This window comes from Oreochromis aureus, linkage group 1 (assembly GCF_013358895.1).
Source record: "Oreochromis aureus strain Israel breed Guangdong linkage group 1, ZZ_aureus, whole genome shotgun sequence".
Classification (NCBI taxonomy): domain Eukaryota; kingdom Metazoa; phylum Chordata; class Actinopteri; order Cichliformes; family Cichlidae; genus Oreochromis; species Oreochromis aureus.
Genome location: NC_052942.1, coordinates 29553168 through 29574423, shown reverse-complemented (window position 1 = coordinate 29574423; position 21256 = coordinate 29553168). Strand labels below are relative to the sequence as shown.

Sequence of the window (21256 nt, the reverse complement as noted above, 5' to 3'; positions counted from 1 at the left end):
ACTTCTGCTTTTATGTCTGCTATTATATCGCTATTCTCTGCGCTCCTTCCCTTGGCTCTGCATCCCTTCTGATGCCAGTGCACGTTTAGCAGGTTGATATAGCTGTCAGTGTTCCCCTCTACTGGTGAGACTGAGAGGAGCTCGACAGGGAAATAGAGGAGGGAGATTAAATCAGGCAAAGTGATCAATACAAGCATGTCGAGTGAGCCACCAAACACTGGGACTGTCAGACTAACAGCACCTGATGGTCTCATCAGATAAAGTACTCCACTCCAGAGATGCTGCTTAAACGTTTACTCTTTGTACACATTTAAGTGCTATACTTCTGTGTCTCCTTATTGTATCCTTCCTTTTCTGCCATATTGGCAGATTATCAGCAATGGCAACACAATAAACTCAAGACTTTTTATTGTGCTTAAGGAAAGACGAGGCTTGATTTATGAACCTTTGTTGTTAATTTCTTTAAGGATGTATAAACATCTAAAATTATTATTTAGGAGATGTGAAGACTTAAATTCATAAATAATAATGATAGAACAAATTCTCCTTTTTTATTGGTTTGATCCATAATCATTGGACTTAAACACAGGACGAGAGCCAAGTTAATGTCAATTGTTCAAACTAGTTTACAGCTAATGGTGGTCACATTATAGTGACCTGATGGACTGGACTGCATTTCCACAATATAATAAATTCAGCTGAATCTTGGCAATGCATTAGCGATATCTGATGTAATGAATTGGGGCAAAACCTGCTGTAATTTTTATTTTTAGCCAAAACTACTAAAAATTGTTTTTTTTTCTTTCATTTGAGTTCTATTATTGGCTAGGTGCCCGAGGAGCTTTGAAAATAGCGATGACAGCTAATCCTGGGAAGAGAAGTGTGAGTGTGAATTTAGAAGTTAAGTGAGATCATCTCAACACTTATTTATATTGCAGTGCTATGCTAGAAATGTGACCCCAGTGGAACAAACACATTTATACCCATACAGAGACAGAGAACAAAAACTGCTGCACTGTGTTCATTGAACTTAGCATTTAATAGCTTGTTCTTTGCTTAATGTTTATCATCCTGAGCCATTTTCATGCACATGCGCTGCTGCCCTGATGTCCACATAGGTGCACGTGACAATACAAATGTCCGATGTAGCTGGTTTAATTTAGCATTTGAAAAATACTATATTTATTTGACTAAATTTGCTAGTTCATACAAGAAGACTGTAGTTCATTTCTGTATTTTTTTTATCATAATGTCAAGTAACAGCTACTGCAACAATGCAGAATCCTGGTTAGAATTAATTCATTTAAAGAAGCATTGCATAAAATTTGCCACCAAAGGCTGGAAAGCAAGTCAAAGGCACATTTACAATACTGTGCAGAAGTCTTGAGCCACTCATTCTTTTATATTTGTATTCAGATTTTCTTGTAAAATTAAAAACAGAAAATGGTAGTTTTCATGCTTTTCCAGCTCTTTAAACATTTTTCTTTGGACTTCAACTGCTTTTTTTTTACTTATTTTCATTCCAGTCCTTATACCTGACCTTTTCCAATAATTTTTTGTTTGTTTGTTTTTGAACCACTTAACACTGACCTGTGAATCATTCATGCATAAAAAGGCACCTGACACAAGGGATGAGCCATTGTTGTGTCTACATATGACAGACAACTTGCAAATTGCATCTTAGGCACTTTGTTACACACAGCCTGTCATTAAAACAAATAACTTGTTCCCATTTCTTTAGTTAAATTTTAAAAAAAAATCCTAATACAACAGAGTTTCACAGACATATAAATATAATTTTCACAACAAAAACGTGATTTGCAAAGAGTTATTAGCCAAAAACTTGATATATCTTAGCATGGTGTACAGTATATCATTAAAACAATTGGAGGAAACTCTACAAGTGTAAGAGAAAAGCACCGTTTGTTAGTACCAAACCAGAAACTGCTACAGAGTGTGCTACAAAGCATACTGTGAAAAAGCACTGCTAGAATTACATAATTTGATTGTAACAAAAAAAAAAAGGAGACAAGGGATAAAAGCCTTATTCTGAAGTAATGATTATGTGCATCCCTTAAGCAAAGTCTCTACCCGCCAATGACAAATTTAGTCCCAGCTAATAAAAATGGTGAACCTGATAGGAAGCATACAAACAGACAGAGCTTGACAGCAGGCAAGCCTGGAAAAGAGGGAGTACCAGCTAAGCATAAAATACATGCTGAGTTTTCCCGATGCTGTCAGATTGCAGGTAATTAATTTTACATTTGAAAGTTTCCCCATTACCAATGCCTATGCGCCATTCATCACAACACATCAGCAATGAGAAGGTAAGCCCCAAAACACCCAAAAAGCACTGACTCCTTTTTTTTCTTTGACTTCTGCAATCTAAAAGTAAATATAGCGACTGCATTTTTAGTACAGCATTTACCTTCTTACATCAACAACGTTGCCACACAAGCAAATTATTTATTCTAATCGTTCACTTATTTACACAGCACCGGTAGAGGCAAAAGGATTCAAGTTTAAATGACTACTGTCTAAATGGTGATCAAATTACAGCCAGTGTAAACAAGAGCTTGCAAACCTAATATACTTCAAGCATTGGTAAGCTGGTCAAAATTGATAAGCAGCCAAAGATGATTTATAACCCAAAAAATCTCATTCATGAAAAATTAGTGGTAATGTCAGCTTTGTATTAAAATTTACAGACTAAAAGAAAGATTGTGTGTGTGTGTTCTTATTAGGATAAGGATTTGTAATATTTTATACCAGTACAGCTGTTAATTTTCTTACAGAGGCCATCTTTCAGTGTTGTGGAGCAATGCAAAGCTAATGTAAAGTGTAGTGAAGCCCATTACTTTCTTCACAGAGTTATCAAGTAACATAAAGTATTACATGTTTTTAAAAGTAACAAATAATATGCAATACTTTACAGATTTTTAGTAATGACTGTGCAACTCTAATAGAAGCCAGGGACACAACCTCTGCATCAAAGGTCTGATATCATTCATTGTTACAAAGTGAAGCCAACCTACAAAGAAAGATCTATAAGAGGCACAAAGCAACTACAAAGCCGGAGACTAGTTTTTTTAGAACTGCCAGTAGCAGCTGTTTCTTAATTTAACTTTACATTCAAAAGTCTTAACTAGCGTCGTTTATATTGAATTAGATTAAATTATTATTGCTTTACATTTCATTTCATATTTTCACTCACTACACATCTTTGAATCTGAGCCTGAGTCATACTGAGGATGCCACCATACTACTTTTATATGGTTATAGATGCATTTTATGCCATACTTCCCAGAGCTGCATAATTACAGCTCAAAAAAATCCTCTAAGCTTGATGCTAAAAGACATCACATTGATGTTATGCGTAGGCTACAAGAAAGATTTTAGATTACGCTGAACCTGCAGCAGCTAGAGGCTTAAGTTTACCGTGAGTAGTGCAAAACACAACGAACAAGGGCAACTGGTGTTCAGCTTCCCCCCTGAGTCCCGTGGGAGCACTGAGGAAAGACTCATTTGTATGTTACAAGGGGACTGGAAGGTCAGTATGTGTGCGTGTGTGTCTCTCTGTGTGTATGCCTGCATTTGATGTATTCTGTATTCCGTGTGTATATCGCATACTGTATATGTGCACTGATAAGGGTGCACCCAATCACAGCAAGCCTTAATCAGTATAGTGTCACGACTGCAGATCGTTATGGATGTCAGTTCAGAATTGAGTAAATCTCAAACCATTTTGCTGCTTATTTAAGATGCAGGAAACAAAACCTGACAGGTTTTGACTTCGTGGACAAGAAAGACTAATGAGACTGTGCATGGTGCTTTCAAAACAAGACTTTCACATATCCCCGATAACAGAGCTAAATGACCATGCACCTTAGGATGCAGTTGAGCAAAACACTCTAATAAATTGGCTTTTAAGGATCAATATTATTACACTTTACAGTGGAAATTCATTTATGTTATATTATATTTATATTTATACACATCAGAAACTGAAATCTCCATGTGTTTCTTTAGATCTTAACATGTGCCATTTAACACTGCTTTAGTAGAGAGTAAAAAATACACAGTACAATACTATTTCTCACTGACCAAAATAAAAGTAAATTCATAATAAGAGACGTCAATTGTGTCTTAATTATTATGAGATAGATTAAAATAAGCTTACTACTGTAGCTGGTTCAGCAGGCAACCCATATGCCAAAGGTTAGTAGGAGCACACCTTATCTTTGATTTACTGTAAGCTTTCCTTACTATTCTTTCTAAAAAAGGCTAAAATATATTTTTTTAAATGTTTTTTTTAGCTGTAAATGCTACTAAAGCTAATGACACGGCAGCAAAGTACAGAACATGAGATTTAAAAAGGGAAAATGTGAACATGGTTATATGTAGTATATATGGCATGGCTTTCTACTAGAAACTGGTCATTTTGTGTATCAAAATGACCATTTTTTGTGACAAAAATATTGCATCTTATGGTAAATGTGCAGGCCAATTATTGTATGAAAACCAGTTTCAATAAAATAATTTACACATAGTGATTTAGTGTTAAATTAACTGCTTTGCAGGAAGAACAGTAATGGCGGGGTGGCAAACTACAGAATTAATCATCTATACAGTTATCGTTTCAAAATCTAAAAATTTTGGTTTATATTTCGGGCCATCCCTGGCAGTAAAGGTTTACCATGTTTATTTTTCCTCAAAAGTTATGGATAATTGTAATTTGGCAAACAGTGAACTCCTACACTATACAGGCCTACAGCTGTCCCATTGGCAGAGGAATTAAGAAGTCTGGGAGATAACGAGAAGGACGGTCACTCCCTGGTCGCCGTCTCAGACAACTTCCTGTTCTCTCTAATTAAATCAGGCCAAATTGGCTCGACCGGGTGAAAGCCTTCAGAGAATGCATTATTCCAAAAAGTAAGACTTGAACATTTAATCTTTGCTTTCTAACAAAGTTAAAGCAGGTAGAATAAAAATGCTGTGCTATCAACAAAAATACTAACTAGCAGCGCAGATGATCTCACGCCTCCAAATTCAGGTTAATGAACTTCTTTCTTTTTTGACATTTTCATGAAATCATAGATTGCTCTGAGATGTTTTAACAAGAAATGTGGAAATCTTTAAAAGTCCTACTATTCAAAACAGTAACAGTTTAGTTTATGCCCATGTTTAAAAAAAAGTCTAATTTCAGAACCAATTTGACCACAAAATCACTCCAGAGTTGGTTGTGATTGTGTAAAGAGGGAACTGTTTATTTTCCTTCATCAACCACTTTCTAAGACTTGCAAATGGGCCAGTAGTTATTTCCAAAATAGAACATTTGGAACCCTGGCCTAAAGCTGTTGGGCGGTAAAGGGTAGGAGTCCTTGTTTTTTTCCTCCCCCCCACCCTTGCTCACTACAGATTTAGATGAACCATCTGGTGTTGGTACCTAACCCTGGACTCCTTGCACATTTGGACCAGCCGTATCAGCAACATATGCTTCTGTCTCCATGTCTGGCAACCATACGCCCATCACAACGATGAGAGGTGACATCATTCCACTGCTCAGGTGTGCACTTGTAATTGCAGTCCAGGAGCAAGGGCTGGACTGGTCTGGCAACTTGAATTTTAATATAATTTTACACTGCACTTTTTATCTAGATCCCTTGAGCTCAGACAATAATAAGATCAGCTAGTTCCCCTTATCCCTTAGCACAATGTCAGCATCATACCCCATAGCATGACCAGCTTTTCATACCTTTTTATGTGCACATCAGACCTCGGAGGCTGGAAGTGATATAAGTTCAGGAGCAGAGCAGGCTGAGCAGGTGCTGCAAATTTTTTATTTTAGTTGAAGGTTAAATTTTATTATATATAATGTTTGCACCGTACATAGAATTATAATAATCACGATAGGCTTTATCAAGCAGTTGGCTTACAAAAAGCTGGTCTACTTTCTGTCTGGCTGATTATAGGGATAGTCCATTTGGCTCAAAATGTGTTTTTCAAGTTTAAAACAAGAGACTTTTTAAGGAAATGCAATAAAGCTGGAAATCTTTAAAAAAAAATATGTAATTTTATTAAGAAGAGCTGGAATAACTTTTACCATTTATATAGTCATCATCAGTCACTGTTTTATGTTCAGTTTAAACCAAAAACGGAGCCTTTGATTAAGGCCCTGACCTGCAGATCTTCTTCTCTGTCGTTCTTTGTTACGCCCAATAATGTTTTTCCGATAAAGTCGCACACTAGCAGCAGCCAACACAAATACAAGCTGAAATGCACCAAAAGAACCCTTCAACCTATAAAAAAAAAAGTGAGCAAACAAACAAAAGCAGCTTGATGACTATGGGGAGAGTGGGCGGCCATGAAAGTGCTGAACACAAGCCCACGCCACCTTGGTCCTCCCAGCATTTTTCCTAGACAGGAAGATGGATGGGCCCAACTCTAATAATAACTACACTCCACTTACCATGGCTCCAAAACTGCTAACACTGCAACTGCCCCCTGATGCTAGCTAGAACAACCACCTCCCACAATGTCGCCCACTTCTCTCCTGATAGGAACATTCTGTTAGGCAACAGTACAGAAAGCTGGTGGTGGAAATCTCCAACCTGTCCACCTTTCTTCACCATCACCACCGAATGACAATCCTGGATGTTCCTGCAGGATTGTGAACGGGCTTCTGTACTGGTGGTACAGCAATGCAAAAAAAGTGAGGGGTTTTTTTGGCATTAAGTCTAGTTACAGTCGAGATTGGTATTCAGTATGGGAAGATGTACTTTGTGTGAAATTAGGCAGAAAAAGATGAGACGGTGAATGTGAAAAGAAGCAAGAAGCTGAGGGAATAAGAGAAGAAGCAAGAATACAGGGAAACAATGGAAATATGTAAAAAGGTGGTGAAAGAGAGAGAAAGAAGAGCCTATCTAAATGTGCAGAAGCATCAATGAAGGAGCACTATTGTTCCTGATGAGGTGTGACAGCCCAGTATAAACTGGAATATGAAGTGAACCATGATTACAGAGGGTTAGATAACAACCACTACGCAATGCAGTGAGAAAGCTTTTCAGGCCTGGCCTTGTTTCCTTTCTGTTCTCAGTCTATATATCCTCTACGTACTCTCCTTCTGCTCATGCACGCATATACATATATATATGTGTGTGTGTGTGTGTGTGTGTGTGTGTGTGTGTGTGTGTGTGTGTGTGTGTGTGTGTGTGTGTGTGTGTGTGGAAGAGAGAGGAAAAGTAAATAAGTGAGGGGCGATCTGTGAGTGACTACTTTCCCACTGTGTGAAGTGAGGGCAGCACACTATACGAGAGAGATAGCAGTAAGGTCAGCTCCACCTTCACAATGCTAAAGGCTATGATATGCGAACATGCCTGACAGTAGGTGCTTCATCACACAGTGGCAGCTTGACACAGGAGCCTTTTCTCTTGATTAATCCCCTCTGCTTGCATCCTGCTATGAAACACGCTGCATCTTTATAGTATTGGCAAACCATAATAACACAAACCGCTTTTCATTTTGCAATTAATCTGTAAATCTGTGAGAGGAAAAAAGAAAAACAGCTTGTGCCTTGTCTTCCACTCCCAACATATAAATATGTGATTTATTTTTCATGCAGATTTTCATTTCAGGATCTCATCAACAAAAGTGATTAGTTCAATAACTTTAAAATATGCTGCAAGCTGGTACATTAAATTTACTGTAAACCGTGTCTTTAAAGAGAAAACATATCTGTTTTGAATTTGCATATTTTTCATTTACACCCACTTTCTTTCTGGAATGAGTAGATGAGAAAAGTTTAGCTGACAGCGACACATTCCCAAACTGCCACTGAAAATAACTTCAGCCCCTCATCCAATGAACCATCACCTTGTTGATGAAACACCTCTACCATGCTTGTGACATTCTCACTTTCATGGGCGCGCACTCTCGTTTTGCCAAACATCGCTACAGAGCATGCCTAAACATTTCCCATGCACGGTTTTCTTCATGACGCTCTTTCACTCTCAGAAAGCCAATGAGCCATCTAATGCAGACTGAAAGTGGCGGGGTCTGCGGGGGTGTGGTGTCGGTGGCAATCGACTTTCCCAGGTAAAGTCAGCGAAGCAGCCAACAGATTTCTCTCCGACATACATTTTCATTTTGATGACTGTGGATTGCCATCGCACTGCCGCTGTCTTGCCTCCTCTCAACTTCACTTCATCATTCCTCACGCCCATAAGAAAGGTTCATTTCCCCTGCCCCATTTCCCTAAAGGTGAGTTTAGCCATCAGTCACTCTGGTAGATGCACTCCAGTGTTTCCCATTTGCATTCTGAAGGCGAAGACAGATACGGGCGGGATGGTGCGTACACACTGTTACGACCCAACAAAGTCAACTCACTGGGAGGTGATGTGAAAGCGCTGATTTAAGAAAGCTGCCCACTGCCGCAGGAGAATATAGTAAAACATGATGATGGGGCACGGGGCGTGATGTTTGTGAATGTCATTTAAGGAGGGCTAATGGCTGCTGTCTCTTTGAAAGGTAGATCGATACGGTAATGAGGAGACGGAGGCACAGGCGTAATCACCGAAAGCCCAGCGGTGCTGAAACCCACAGAATAAAATAGATTCGGGTCTTGGAGGGCGTCAGGCTGAGTGACGCGTTCATTTGGACACACTTGCAACATCTTGCATTTTCTAATGGCCTTAATGTCAGTAGGTGCTTTGTTTTTTAAATATTTTACGATTTTCACATCCAGCGCTTGCCTATGACTACTTCAGAGGGCTTTTGTTAAATCTCAAAATCTCATAGTTTAGAAAAAACTGTGATCTGACACGAGACCTATAAACAGCAAAGGTTTTTGACATTTCTGCTCACTCGCCACAAAGGAGGAGATATGGGAACATCCTAACAAACCGGGCAAACCAAAGGCCAAAGACAAGGACCAGTAACAGTGATTAATTTAAAGGATTAGTGCATCGTTTAAGGTTTAGAGAAGATGCAAAGTACACGTTACTGAAGCTCATGCCTGGTGGATTTAAATGGAATTTCATTAAAGCTAAAAGAAAGAATGATGACTTTTACAACTCCCACTGGCAGCGTTTTTACAGGCAGACATTTTACACTAATGGCTTGAATATGAAATAGTGACCCCATCACGCTAAGCGCGTTTTGAGTAAATTGAGCCCACTGGTAAAATAACCTTCAAAACGGTGTCTGCTAAATCTCTTGTTCTAGCCTCTTACAGCAGGGCTTCTTAAAGTTTTTCAGCATCTGGACCAGAAGGAGAAATTTAGTCTCATGCCCTCAAACCCAAGCTCATTTGGAAAGATTGGTGTTCTCATTTTTGTGATTACAACGGCAGGGACGTGACCCAGTTACCGGATAACTCTTGGTTTAAGAAATACCTTCCAGGTATATGTCACAGGTTGAGCTACAATAGGAAATGCTGCATTCATAATTCATCTCTGTATACTAAAGTGTTTCCTAACAACATCAAATCCAGACACTGAGCTGGTGGTGTCACAGTATATTCACAACAAACTCCGAAACATCTATCCATTATGTATAGGGAAGGAAACGCATGGTACCAGTGACCCTGATCTGGAATAGGACACACAAGGACTGTACTGGTTGTAATACTGGCGCAGTGTGATTGTCAGCACGGTGCGTCTGTGAAATCCATCTGTTTCTGGCCATGAGAGGCTAACTGAAGCGAACCAATGGAGTGAGACCTGATTTGGTGTCAAACGGAGTACTTGGATGAGGCAGCATGTATGGATATGTTGTGTGTGTTTGTGTATGTGCGCATGTTTTGGATCCTGTAGTACAGCTTATGGTGTTTATGTGCATCCTAGTGAGATCTCACACTAAGAGCCAGGTTTGAGTCACAGTTGCTGGACAGAATGCAAAGACTGGACAGTGGGCAGATTTTGCACGGTGAAAAAAAAGGTTGTTAATGTTGTGACTAATCTCAAAGACAGCTGTGATCTGACCTCATATCCATATGTCAAACCTAAAATTTGCACAGTCATGTGAAAGGATAAAACAACAAGGACTGTGATCAGCAGTTCGTAAGTATCACACAATTACTGAGACAGAATTATTGTCTCACTCATAGTAACTGAGATAGGTTTAACATTTTACACTCTAGTACTTTATAATAAAGTAGCACTAGTACTACTACCACAAAGTGCTACTTCTAGTACTTTGTCATGGAGCAACTGTAGCCACATGATTTCCTTGAAGTATTCTGATTCTGATTAAACTTGAGTCCCATTTTCGTAAAGTTTACCTGAGAATGATGGAAAAGTCCAGAATTCCAAGTCATAGGGAAAAGTATGAATAAAAGAAAAAAAACACAAGGTAATAATGACTAGTTACTGTATAATATGGATACAAAGCACAAATCATTATGGAACAGCCTTTGATCATTTTCAGGATCTAAATTATTTAAACATCAAAGACTAAGGAAAACTTGGAAGCGTGGTGGCGTACAACCTTTAACTGCCAACTTCTGATCAACTGCGTGGGACTCAATAAAGTAATTAAACGTGACAGCATGTATAGTTAGACAGTAAAAGAAATTAAGTGTGTGATACTATCGGCTTCTGGCTCATGCACTGTAAAATGTCACTTACAATAAAGGCTCCTATTGTCAGCCGGCAGGCGAGGAGGACAGATATTTAGCCTGAAATGATGAATTGATCTCAGTTAACTTATGGATGCAGGACAACCCAGAGGTTGTCACTTAATGATAAATGGACGTAATACTGAGCAACGGGGACAGCAAGTCAAGGACTTGGGGAGGGAGACTTAACACATGATGGATGATAATCTTGCATACTATGTGGCATTTATGCAAGTGTGATGGGGCGTGTGCATGTGTGTGTGGGGGGGGGTGTAAGTCTACAAACGGTGGCTGCTGTTTTATGTAAACTTAAAATGTACATTGTTAGCTGCGATAAACGCAGACAGCAGCTTTAAGCGCCTGTTCCACAATGCCTGTGTTAATCGTCTTAACACTGCAAGGTTGCATCCCTCTAAATATAAGATATAGACATGTGCATACATGTACAGTACACATGAAATGAAAATATATAACAGCGTAAGTGCATATTAATATAGGACTGCAAAATATGATAATACATCACTGTACCTACTTTCTGTACCTAAACAGTATAGAAGAACTGGGACTGAGGTATGAGGTATGCAGTGCTGTGAAAAAGGATACCACATGATTCAGTAGCTTTTAGAACCACATTTAGCAGCAATAATGTGAAGTAATGGTTTTCTGTATGACTCTTCTTTAGAACATTGCTTCAGTTTGTGGACATTAGTTTGTGCTCAGATCCCTTAGGGTCCCACCACAGCACGACCACAGCAGTCTAGACCTCAAATAAGTGGAGGTCTGGACTTTCAGTGGGCCATTGCAATGCCTTGATTCTGTTCTGTTTCAGCCATTATCATTGCATGACCCAATTTAGGCCAGACTTTAGCTGTCAGACAGATGGCCTCACATTTGACTCAAGAATACTTTGGTAAACAGAGGAGTTCACGGCTGACTCAGTGACTGCAAGGTGCCCAGGTCCTGAGGCTGCAAAGAAAACCCAAATCATCTCCCCTGTACCACTGTTCTTGAGGTATGACGTATTTGTGTTGATATGCTGTGTTTGATTTTCACCAAAACTGATTCATGTTTATGCATTACGGCCAAACATTTTCACTTTGGTCGCATCTGTCCAAAGGACATTGTTCCAGAAGTCTTGTGGTTTGTTCAGATGCATCTTTACAGACCCAAGATGTGCTGCCATGTTTTTTTTAGAGAGAAGAGGCTTCCTCCTGGAAACCCATCCAAACAAGCTACACTTGTTCAGTCTTTTTTCTTAATTTACTATCATGCTTCTTAAAGTTTACTGGTGATTTTTTTTAATTTGCATTGTGTTAACACACACCTGCTGCTCTCAACTAGCAAACTGCCCAAACTCTTGCTTTCACAGAGGTGGACACAATTGCTGATAATCAGTTAATCAAGCACATTTGATTAGCAGTACCTCATTGATACTTACCCTCTTAATTCCAATAGAAGTAATAATGTTTTATGCAGTTTTTTATAGGGCAGCACAGAGTTTAGAGAAACAAATCTTACATACAGGGAGTGCAGAATTATTAGGCAAATGAGTATTTTGTCCACATCATCCTCTTCATGCATGTTGTCTTACTCCAAGCTGTATAGGCTCGAAAGCCTACTACCAATTAAGCATATTAGGTGATGTGCATCTCTGTAATGAGAAGGGGTGTGGTCTAATGACATCAACACCCTATATCAGGTGTGCATAATTATTAGGCAACTTCCTTTCCTTTGGCAAAATGGGTCAAAAGAAGGACTTGACAGGCTCAGAAAAGTCAAAAATAGTGAGATATCTTGCAGAGGGATGCAGCAGTCTTAAAATTGCAAAGCTTCTGAAGCGTGATCATCGAACAATCAAGCGTTTCATTCAAAATAGTCAACAGGGTGGCAAGAAGCGTGTGGAAAAACCAAGGCGCAAAATAACTGCCCATGAACTGAGAAAAGTCAAGCGTGCAGCTGCCAAGATGCCACTTGCCACCAGTTTGGCCATATTTCAGAGCTGCAACATCACTGGGTGCCCAAAAGCACAAGGTGTGCAATACTCAGAGACATGGCCAAGGTAAGAAAGGCTGAAAGACGACCACCACTGAACAAGACACACAAGCTGAAATGTCAAGACTGGGCCAAGAAATATCTCAAGACTGATTTTTCTAAGGTTTTATGGACTGATGAAATGAGAGTGAGTCTTGATGGGCCAGATGGATGGGCCCGTGGCTGGATTGGTAAGGGCAGAGAGCTCCAGTCCGACTCAGGCGCCAGCAAGGTGGAGGTGGAGTACTGGTTTGGGCTGGTATCATCAAAGATGAGCTTGTGGGGCCTTTTCGGGTTGAGGATGGAGTCAAGCTCAACTCCCAGTCCTACTGCCAGTTTCTGGAAGACACCTTCTTCAAGCAGTGGTACAGGAAGAAGTCTGCATCCTTCAAGAAAAACATGATTTTCATGCAGGACAATGCTCCATCACACGCAGCGTCCAAGTACTCCACAGTGTGGCTGGCAAGAAAGGGTATAAAAGAAGAAAAACTAATGACATGGCCTCCTTGTTCACCTGATCTGAACCCCATTGAGAACCTGTGGTCCATCATCAAATGTGAGATTTACAAGGAGGGAAAACAGTACACCTCTCTGAACAGTGTCTGGGAGGCTGTGGTTGCTGCTGCACGCAATGTTGATGGTGAACAGATGAAAACACTGACAGAATCCATGGATGGCAGGCTTTTGAGTGTCCTTGCAAAGAAAGGTGGCTATATTGGTCGCTGATTTGTTTTTGTTTTGTGTTTGAATGTCAGAAATGTATATTTGTGAATGTGGAGATGTTATATTGGTTTCACTGGTAAAAATAAATAATTGAAATGGGTATATATTTGTTTTTGTTAAGTTGCCTAATAATTATGCACAGTAATAGTCACCTGCACACACAGATATCCCCTAAAATAGCTAAAACTAAAACAAACTAAAAACTACTTCCAAAACATTCAGCTTTGATATTAATGAGTTTTTTGGGTTCATTGAGAACATGGTTGTTGTTCAATAATAAAATTATTCCTCAAAAATACAACTTGCCTAATAATTCTGCACTCCCTGTACATACATATAAAACACAAGTTTCACTCACCCTTCCCTGTTTTCATCTTCATCTGCATTGGAGAGCAGCTGTGAGCCAGCCAGGGAGAGGTCCAGAGCTGCAAGGGGCAGATCTCTGTAGCCAAAACTCACCAGCTGGACCGGAGGAGCCAAGCACTGGTTCTCATCCTCCACCGGCTGGGAGATGATCTCCAAATCTGACAGACCTGCCTGCTCCACTTCGCTAGTTACATGCCAGCAACAACAAACAGACAAATGACATGCACACAGACAAGCACGCAGTGGAGAAAAACAGAAAAAGACAAGCATTATTTGAGAAATGATCACATTTTTCAGACACACTTTATCAAACTCATCATTTTATCATTGATGGCATAGAAAAATTTACAGAGAAAATAGGCAAGTTTGTTGAAGAACTATATATGTATCAAAAAAGTGGTGCAATTAAAATAATAATAAGAATTATTATTATTATGCTGCCCAGCAGCTTCACAAGGAAAACATTCTTTTTTACTGTAATGGCCTTAGGGAATAAACATAGGGTTGGGGAGGTGTAACACCCACTCAACACCAAAGAATGACTACACTACAGGGAGTGCAGAATTATTAGGCAAATGAGTATTTTGTCCACATCATCCTCTTCATGCATGTTGTCTTACTCCAAGCTGTATAGGCTCGAAAGCCTACTACCAATTAAGCATATTAGGTGATGTGCATCTCTGTAATGAGAAGGGGTGTGGTCTAATGACATCAACACCCTATATCAGGTGTGCATAATTAATAGGCAACTTCCTTTCCTTTGGCAAAATGGGTCAAAAGAAGGACTTGACAGGCTCAGAAAAGTCAAAAATAGTAAGATATCTTGCAGAGGGATGCAGCAGTCTTAAAATTGCAAAGCTTCTGAAGCGTGATCATCGAACAATCAAGCGTTTCATTCAAAATAGTCAACAGGGTCGCAAGAAGCGTGTGGAAAAACCAAGGCGCAAAATAACTGCCCATAAACTGAGGAAAGTCAAGCGTGCAGCTGCCAAGATGCCACTTGCCACCAGTTTGGCCATATTTCAAACTGCAACATCACTGGAGTGCCCAAAAGCACAAGGTGTGCAATACTCAGAGACATGGCCAAGGTAAGAAAGGCTGAAAGACGACCACCACTGAACAAGACACACAAGCTGAAACATCAAGACTGGGCCAAGAAATATCTCAAGACTGATTTTTCTAAGGTTTTATGGACTGATGAAATGAGAGTGAGTCTTGATGGGCCAGATGGATGGGCCCGTGGCTGGATTGGTAAAGGGCAGAGAGCTCCAGTCCGACTCAGGCGCCAGCAAGGTGGAGGTGGAGTACTGGTTTGGGCTGGTATCATCAAAGATGAGCTTGTGGGGCCTTTTCAGGTTGAGGATGGAGTCAAGCTCAACTCCCAGTCCTACTGCCAGTTTCTGGAAGACACCTTCTTCAAGCAGTGGTACAGGAAGAAGTCTGCATCCTTCAAGAAAAACATGATTTTCATGCAGGACAATGCTCCATCACACGCGTCCAAGTACTCCACAGCGTGGCTGGCAAGAAAGGGTATAAAGAAAAAAACTAATGACATGGCCTCCTTGTTCACCTGATCTGAACCCCATTGAGAACCTGTGGTCCATCATCAAATGTGAGATTTACAAGGAGGAAAACAGTACACCTCTCTGAACAGTGTCTGGGAGGCTGTGGTTGCTGCTGCACGCAATGTTGATGGTGAACAGATCAAAACACTGACAGAATCCATGGATGGCAGGCTTTTGAGTGTCCTTGCAAAGAAAGGTGGCTATATTGGTCGCTGATTTGTTTTTGTTTTGTTTTGAATGTCAGAAATGTATATTTGTGAATGTGGAGATGTTATATTGGTTTCACTGGTAAAATAAATAATTGAAATGGGTATATATTTGTTTTTGTTAAGTTGCCTAATAATTATGCACAGTAATAGTCACCTGCACACACAGATATCCCCTAAAATAGCTAAAACTAAAACAAACTAAAAACTACTTCCAAAAACATTCAGCTTTGATATTAATGAGTTTTTGGGTTCATTGAGAACATGGTTGTTGTTCAATAATAAAATTATTCCTCAAAAATACAACTTGCCTAATAATTCTGCACTCCCTGTATGTACTCCACTGTTAAGGAGCAGCAGAGATACAGGTGCCCCTTGCTCCAAAAGATCACTGAAAGTTTGAGTGGCTGTCCTCAAACCGGCTTACTATGTAATCTAAACAGCTGAACAGCATTTAAGTAATGAGCAGCTGGGCACTAAGAGATGAATACTGACTTTTGTACTTGTATTTGCTTTGTTTTGTTTTTTATAGTGGTACATGACTGAAACCATACAACTGCAAATGCATATATATGCACAACTGTTTTGAACATAGGCTACAGTTCTCCGTCTATCAGTAAAACTGTATTACCCGGATTACAGACATGTATAAATGTTTTTATCACAAAATTGCTGAACAGACAACAATAACAGACAATTGATGTGACAACTGAATAAACAATTATTATAAATGAAACTCCCCCCAAAAAATAACATTTTCTAAGATACCTAAGTGCCACAGGTTTTATCAGTATTAAGTGAGCAATAAGGGCTTTGAATTTGACAATTTGACATTCCTTGTAGCCTCCACGGGGTTCATTAAGACTCCACCTGGAGTCTTAATATCTGAACACTTCTTGGGTGTTCAGTTTAAGGCCAGCAGCATGTAGCCCAGCGTGCCCACAAGCCCCAGTTGTGTAAAAGCTGGGCCATCTCAGCAGAGCGTGTAGGTGAAAACAAACGCTGAGTGCAGCTGCAGACTGACTGTGTGTGCCCTGTGGTGTGTATTTTTAGACCAGAGCAGATGCTGGTGTATCATGTCTGCTGTGACGTCACTGCCTCTCTCTTTGTCAGCTGAGTGGATCCCCACTCTCCTTCAAACGTCAAAGGAAGTCAGAAAAAAGGTGAAAGGCGAGGGGGAAATAGAGGAGTGGTGTGAGTGTAAAGAAAGCAGGGGTTATTTAAAAGAAAAAAAACTCAATTAGGGCTGGAACCAGACAGGCACAAGAAAAAGTGACAAATGAGGAGAGAAGACTAAAAAGGCTCAGGAGGAGGACCAGAAGTGAGAAGTAGATGCAACACAAAAGTAAAAGTGATAAAAAGGAAGAGAGGTAGAGAGAAAGGGGTCAGGAAGGAGACGCGGGGAAGGAAGCCTGACCACAGAAAGGGCAAAGTGAAAAAGGAAATGGCAATGTAGAGCTGATAAGTTGATGAGGAAAAGAAACAAGGTGGTAAAAGTAAAGGCCCCTGTGCTCTATTTCACCAAGGAAGAGAAATGAGGACAGAGCAGGAACAAACTGAGGGAAAATGACATCCATCTTTTTAGGCTCTCAAGCTGTTAGCTACATGAGAAATTCGCCCACTAAGCACAGCACCGACACTGAATTCTCAAAATTTTGTTGCAAAAGCATGTGATACTAACAAACATAAACCATCATATGTCATGGTCGCGCGATATTTCCGCCTACTCTCTATTTACATCACGGCTGAGGCACTCCAAAAAAAAAGTAATTGTTGGTAATGGTCATGTGGCGAAAGAATACAAAGGGTATTCCCAGCAGCCATTTGCTGCATAGGATACACTCTTTCTTGTTACAGTCATATTCAAACTGCCGTGACAGACAGCACAGAGTGACCTAAAACGAAAATGAGGAGAGACATGCAATCTGACAAACAGGTAATACCCTTTGGAAAGGACGACCAGGTAAACAGGAGATGGATAGGACAGACAGATATGCATGCAGATAAATGGAGCCCCCCTCCAACACACACACACACTAGAACCACACACAGCACCCCCTTACTATAATGTACAATGATAATGTCGATGCTAAAAGACCTTTGATGCAATCAGGAGTGACCTGAGCAGTTAGAGGGCGTGTGTGTGTATGTGTGTGTGTGTGTGTCAGGGTAGCAGCCAGTTGTGGGAATCAAGATGAAGTCAACAAACCCACCAAGGCTGATCTGATCTGCACTCTGACTCACGGTGACCTTAACGATAGGAAGTATGTTACCAGTCAAAAACAAACTCCCTTTGGAAAGTGAATAATAGCAAATATAAAGCATGTCATTTTCTCTACTGTTAATCAAAGCACCAACACTGCCTGATTAAAGTAGAAAATAAGTACTTTAAGTTGTGGTAGGGGACATGTTTTTGAAATTACTGGATAAATAAAATCATAATAACCTTGGCCACAATAATCTTCAAGTGGTCTGTGAGGGAACTTGACCTCTGCTCGTCCTCTGGATTCGGATTTCATGCTTTAGAGACTCAAAGTTCCTTTTAAAATACTTTACAAAGTAGTACAAGAGACTTAAAAAGTCCACAAAGTAGATAATATGATTGTAAAGTGGTTAAGCAGAGAACAGTGCATGAACACAAATCTTTATTTTATTCTTTTATTTATTGGTGGGAGGGGTTTAAAACAGAGAGGGGAGAGCTGCAGGAGGATGGTTTTATATTTTTTAATTGTCTGTTTTTTCCTACCTAGATTTTTTACTACTGAATCATATTGGCAGCACTGTTAATATTTAATCAGGCAAGCTATCACATCATTGACCTCTGTTTTTGTCAATTGCACGTTTGACAATTAAAAGTTCAAGATTTGCGGTGTGAACTGGCTTAATTTAGCTAACAACTTAATTCAAATGTCCTGCTCCCTTTTTTAACATAATCCGTGGCTTTTATTAAGTGTATTTTTAGTCAGATCATACATTAAAGCTTCTCAGAAGAAAACTTGAAAATTTCTTGCATCTTTCTAAGCCTGGGTTCTCAGTGGCAGTCTCTGGTAACATGTTGTGTGGCCTGCAAGCACGACAAGGAAAGGCTCCACCACTGTGTATTTAATTCATTCAACAGTCATGTCATATTATAACAGCACAGAATCAAACCAACGGATCATGTCTCTTCAGTTTTAACACTTCTGTTCACGCCATCATTGCAGACTCAACAGTGCCAACATACACAAATACAGCTGGAGTCAGAAAAAAAACAGCCACCCCACTAAAGGCTGAAAAACCACAATGTAGCACAACAATTACACCTGCCAACGTAAACCACCATTGTATAAACAGGAACATTACAAACACTAACTAAAAGTGACTGATGCATTTTTTCTGCCTCTCTGTGTTATGTGACTTAGTGGCTCCATAGTGTAGTGGTTTACATATTTGACAAACAAGCAAAAGGTCTTTGGTTCGATTCCAGGAGGATCTGCAAATCACTTTAGGATTGCATCAGAGAAAGAAATCTGGCATAAAAAATTTGCCAAATCTAACATGAGGCTGCTGTGGCGACCCCTTGTGAGAGGGCAGCAGCCAAAAGTAGTTCTCTCTAAACTGCCATTCAGCACCCAGGCCAGAACTGAGAAAACCATGCTCAAAATCAACTTTTCAATCCATTTCCTGTATTTGAAGTTCTACTTCATGTGTAGGGGGGAAAGAAGGAACTGCAAGAAATGAACTTGATAAGTCTGCAAAAGAACAAATCTGTCCACTTGTTTCCCCATGGATAAGCATACATGGGTAGTTGGTAATAAATCTCTGGCTGTCGAGTTAGCAGCTTATCAGCATTCTTTAGGGCCTTCCGCATATCTGCATAAGACCAACACCATCATTAATCAATGCTAGCATAATACACCAAAGATAATTATTAGAGAACTACTTTAATGTAGTTTTAAACAATAGCTCTTTTCTATAAGGCTTGGTGAAGACATATACATTTTCTATATACTAAGAGGTATACAGATGTAATGCCCAAACCCACTTTCTGATTTATAAAAATAGTGTTATATTTGTATCACCAAGACAAATCCAACTGGTTTACAGTGCTACACCAAGTTGTTATCAGTTTGTTGCTTCTTAAATTATGTAACTGTAACATGAAAACGCAACAAACTCAAGTGTTTTTTGACACATAAATGTAACAAGAGAGTAACGAGAAAGTTTGGAAACTCAACCGCTCACACAGAAGAAGTTGAATGAGTTACATTTCTCATCAAGAGGTGTATTCTACAAAGATTATTTACGGGGGATGTGATCAATGACCACAAAACGCTTTGTCTGTGTAAACAGAGGTTCTGGGAAAAACAGAAATAGACACTCGGAATAGATCATGATGTGTTTTTTCCACAAGGCCTGAATATAAATTACTTAAGGAATAAGTGAATTTTTGAATGTCCTTTTTTTTTTTCATTTAATCAAACCAAATTAGAGGAGAGAACAAAGAGCAAAAACTTTTGCCAAATTCTTTTGATGTAGGCAGGAAGTCAGTAAACCACAACCACAAGTCCAGATGAATTTTCCAAGCAGCTGTTCAAGCAGAAGAAGTTTGTTTGACTGATGAGAAGTTACAACCAGGAGCTAATAGCCACCAGAATAATGCACAGACATATGTTTATGTTGATATTGATATAAATAATGGTGAAGCCTTCTTTAATAAAAATAAATAAATAAAGATTACCAGAGTTTCTGAGAGTTTCTGAGAACAGTGTCTTTGGTTTTTCATTATTAAAAGGCTTCACTTTCAAGAAGTGTTATTGCCGTCTAGTCTCAAAGCAGCTGTCCTCATCCCAATTTGAAGGGATGATTTCCCTTGGCAAGAGGGCCTTGCATTACTTTGACGATATTTATTCTTTATAGTTATGAATATATGGACCAGAGGTTATTCTGTTATTTTGTTGACTCATGTTCAATAATGCAATATGTTTTTATATGAGTGAAATATATGGATATTACATCATTAAAAATGAATAACAGACAACAGCTCTTTCTGCCCTGTTCATAACATGGCATGACTTTGCTAAAGAAAAGGTACAGTACATGCGCGTAGGGACATAAAATAATGAACAACTTAAAGGAATAACTGTGAAGCAGCAGATGTGTTAAGATCTGAACATTCCATTAAGTGTCAAAAAGCAGTAGTTTCAAAAATGGAGAGTAGTTTTTTTATGTAAACAAGTTTTTCAAAAGTTGAAAAAAAGCACAAATATCCAATTTTTTAAAGGAGAACATTTGTAATGCAACATCATCGTTACTGCTCTGTGGCCAGTGTTGCACTAAACCCCAATGAGATGCATTGTGGGGGGGGGGGATCTTCCATTATAGTACATGAGATGGAGTACACTGTTGTACTGTAAAAATGTATCTATATGCCTCAGTGACAAAATCCTGCAGGCATATTTTACTTTGAGGCTGGATATGTTCGATATGATACCGTAGTGTGTAGGTCTGATTGGCTGTTTTCTCCACTCTTCTCTTGCAAACAACATCTCATCCATACCACTTCTCATCCACAGTACAGCAGCAGGTTTGGCTGTTTTCCCAAACAATCAGGACCATACACATAACTACTCATGACAGACACAAGCTGTCCAGAGCCTAGCGGCCCATGTGTCTGGTGCTCTGCCTGGCTGGCAGTCAAGATATCAGGAAAAGGTGCTGACCCAGGCTATGGATTTCCACAATGTTCAGCAATTTTCATATCTAAGGGA

The 21256-nt window shown here is 39.6% G+C and overlaps 1 protein-coding gene across 1 annotated transcript in view; it reads right to left on the bottom strand.

Moving 5' to 3' along the window:
* The window catches only part of LOC116314706 (transmembrane protein 266-like), a 47551-nt gene that overhangs the window by 20186 nt on the left and 6109 nt on the right, over window positions 1-21256 (bottom strand). Inside the window, exon 3 of the mRNA XM_031732811.2 lies at window positions 13728-13919. Coding sequence (XP_031588671.1) covers window positions 13728-13919 — 192 coding nt within the window. The remainder of the gene's footprint in view (window positions 1-13727; window positions 13920-21256) is intronic.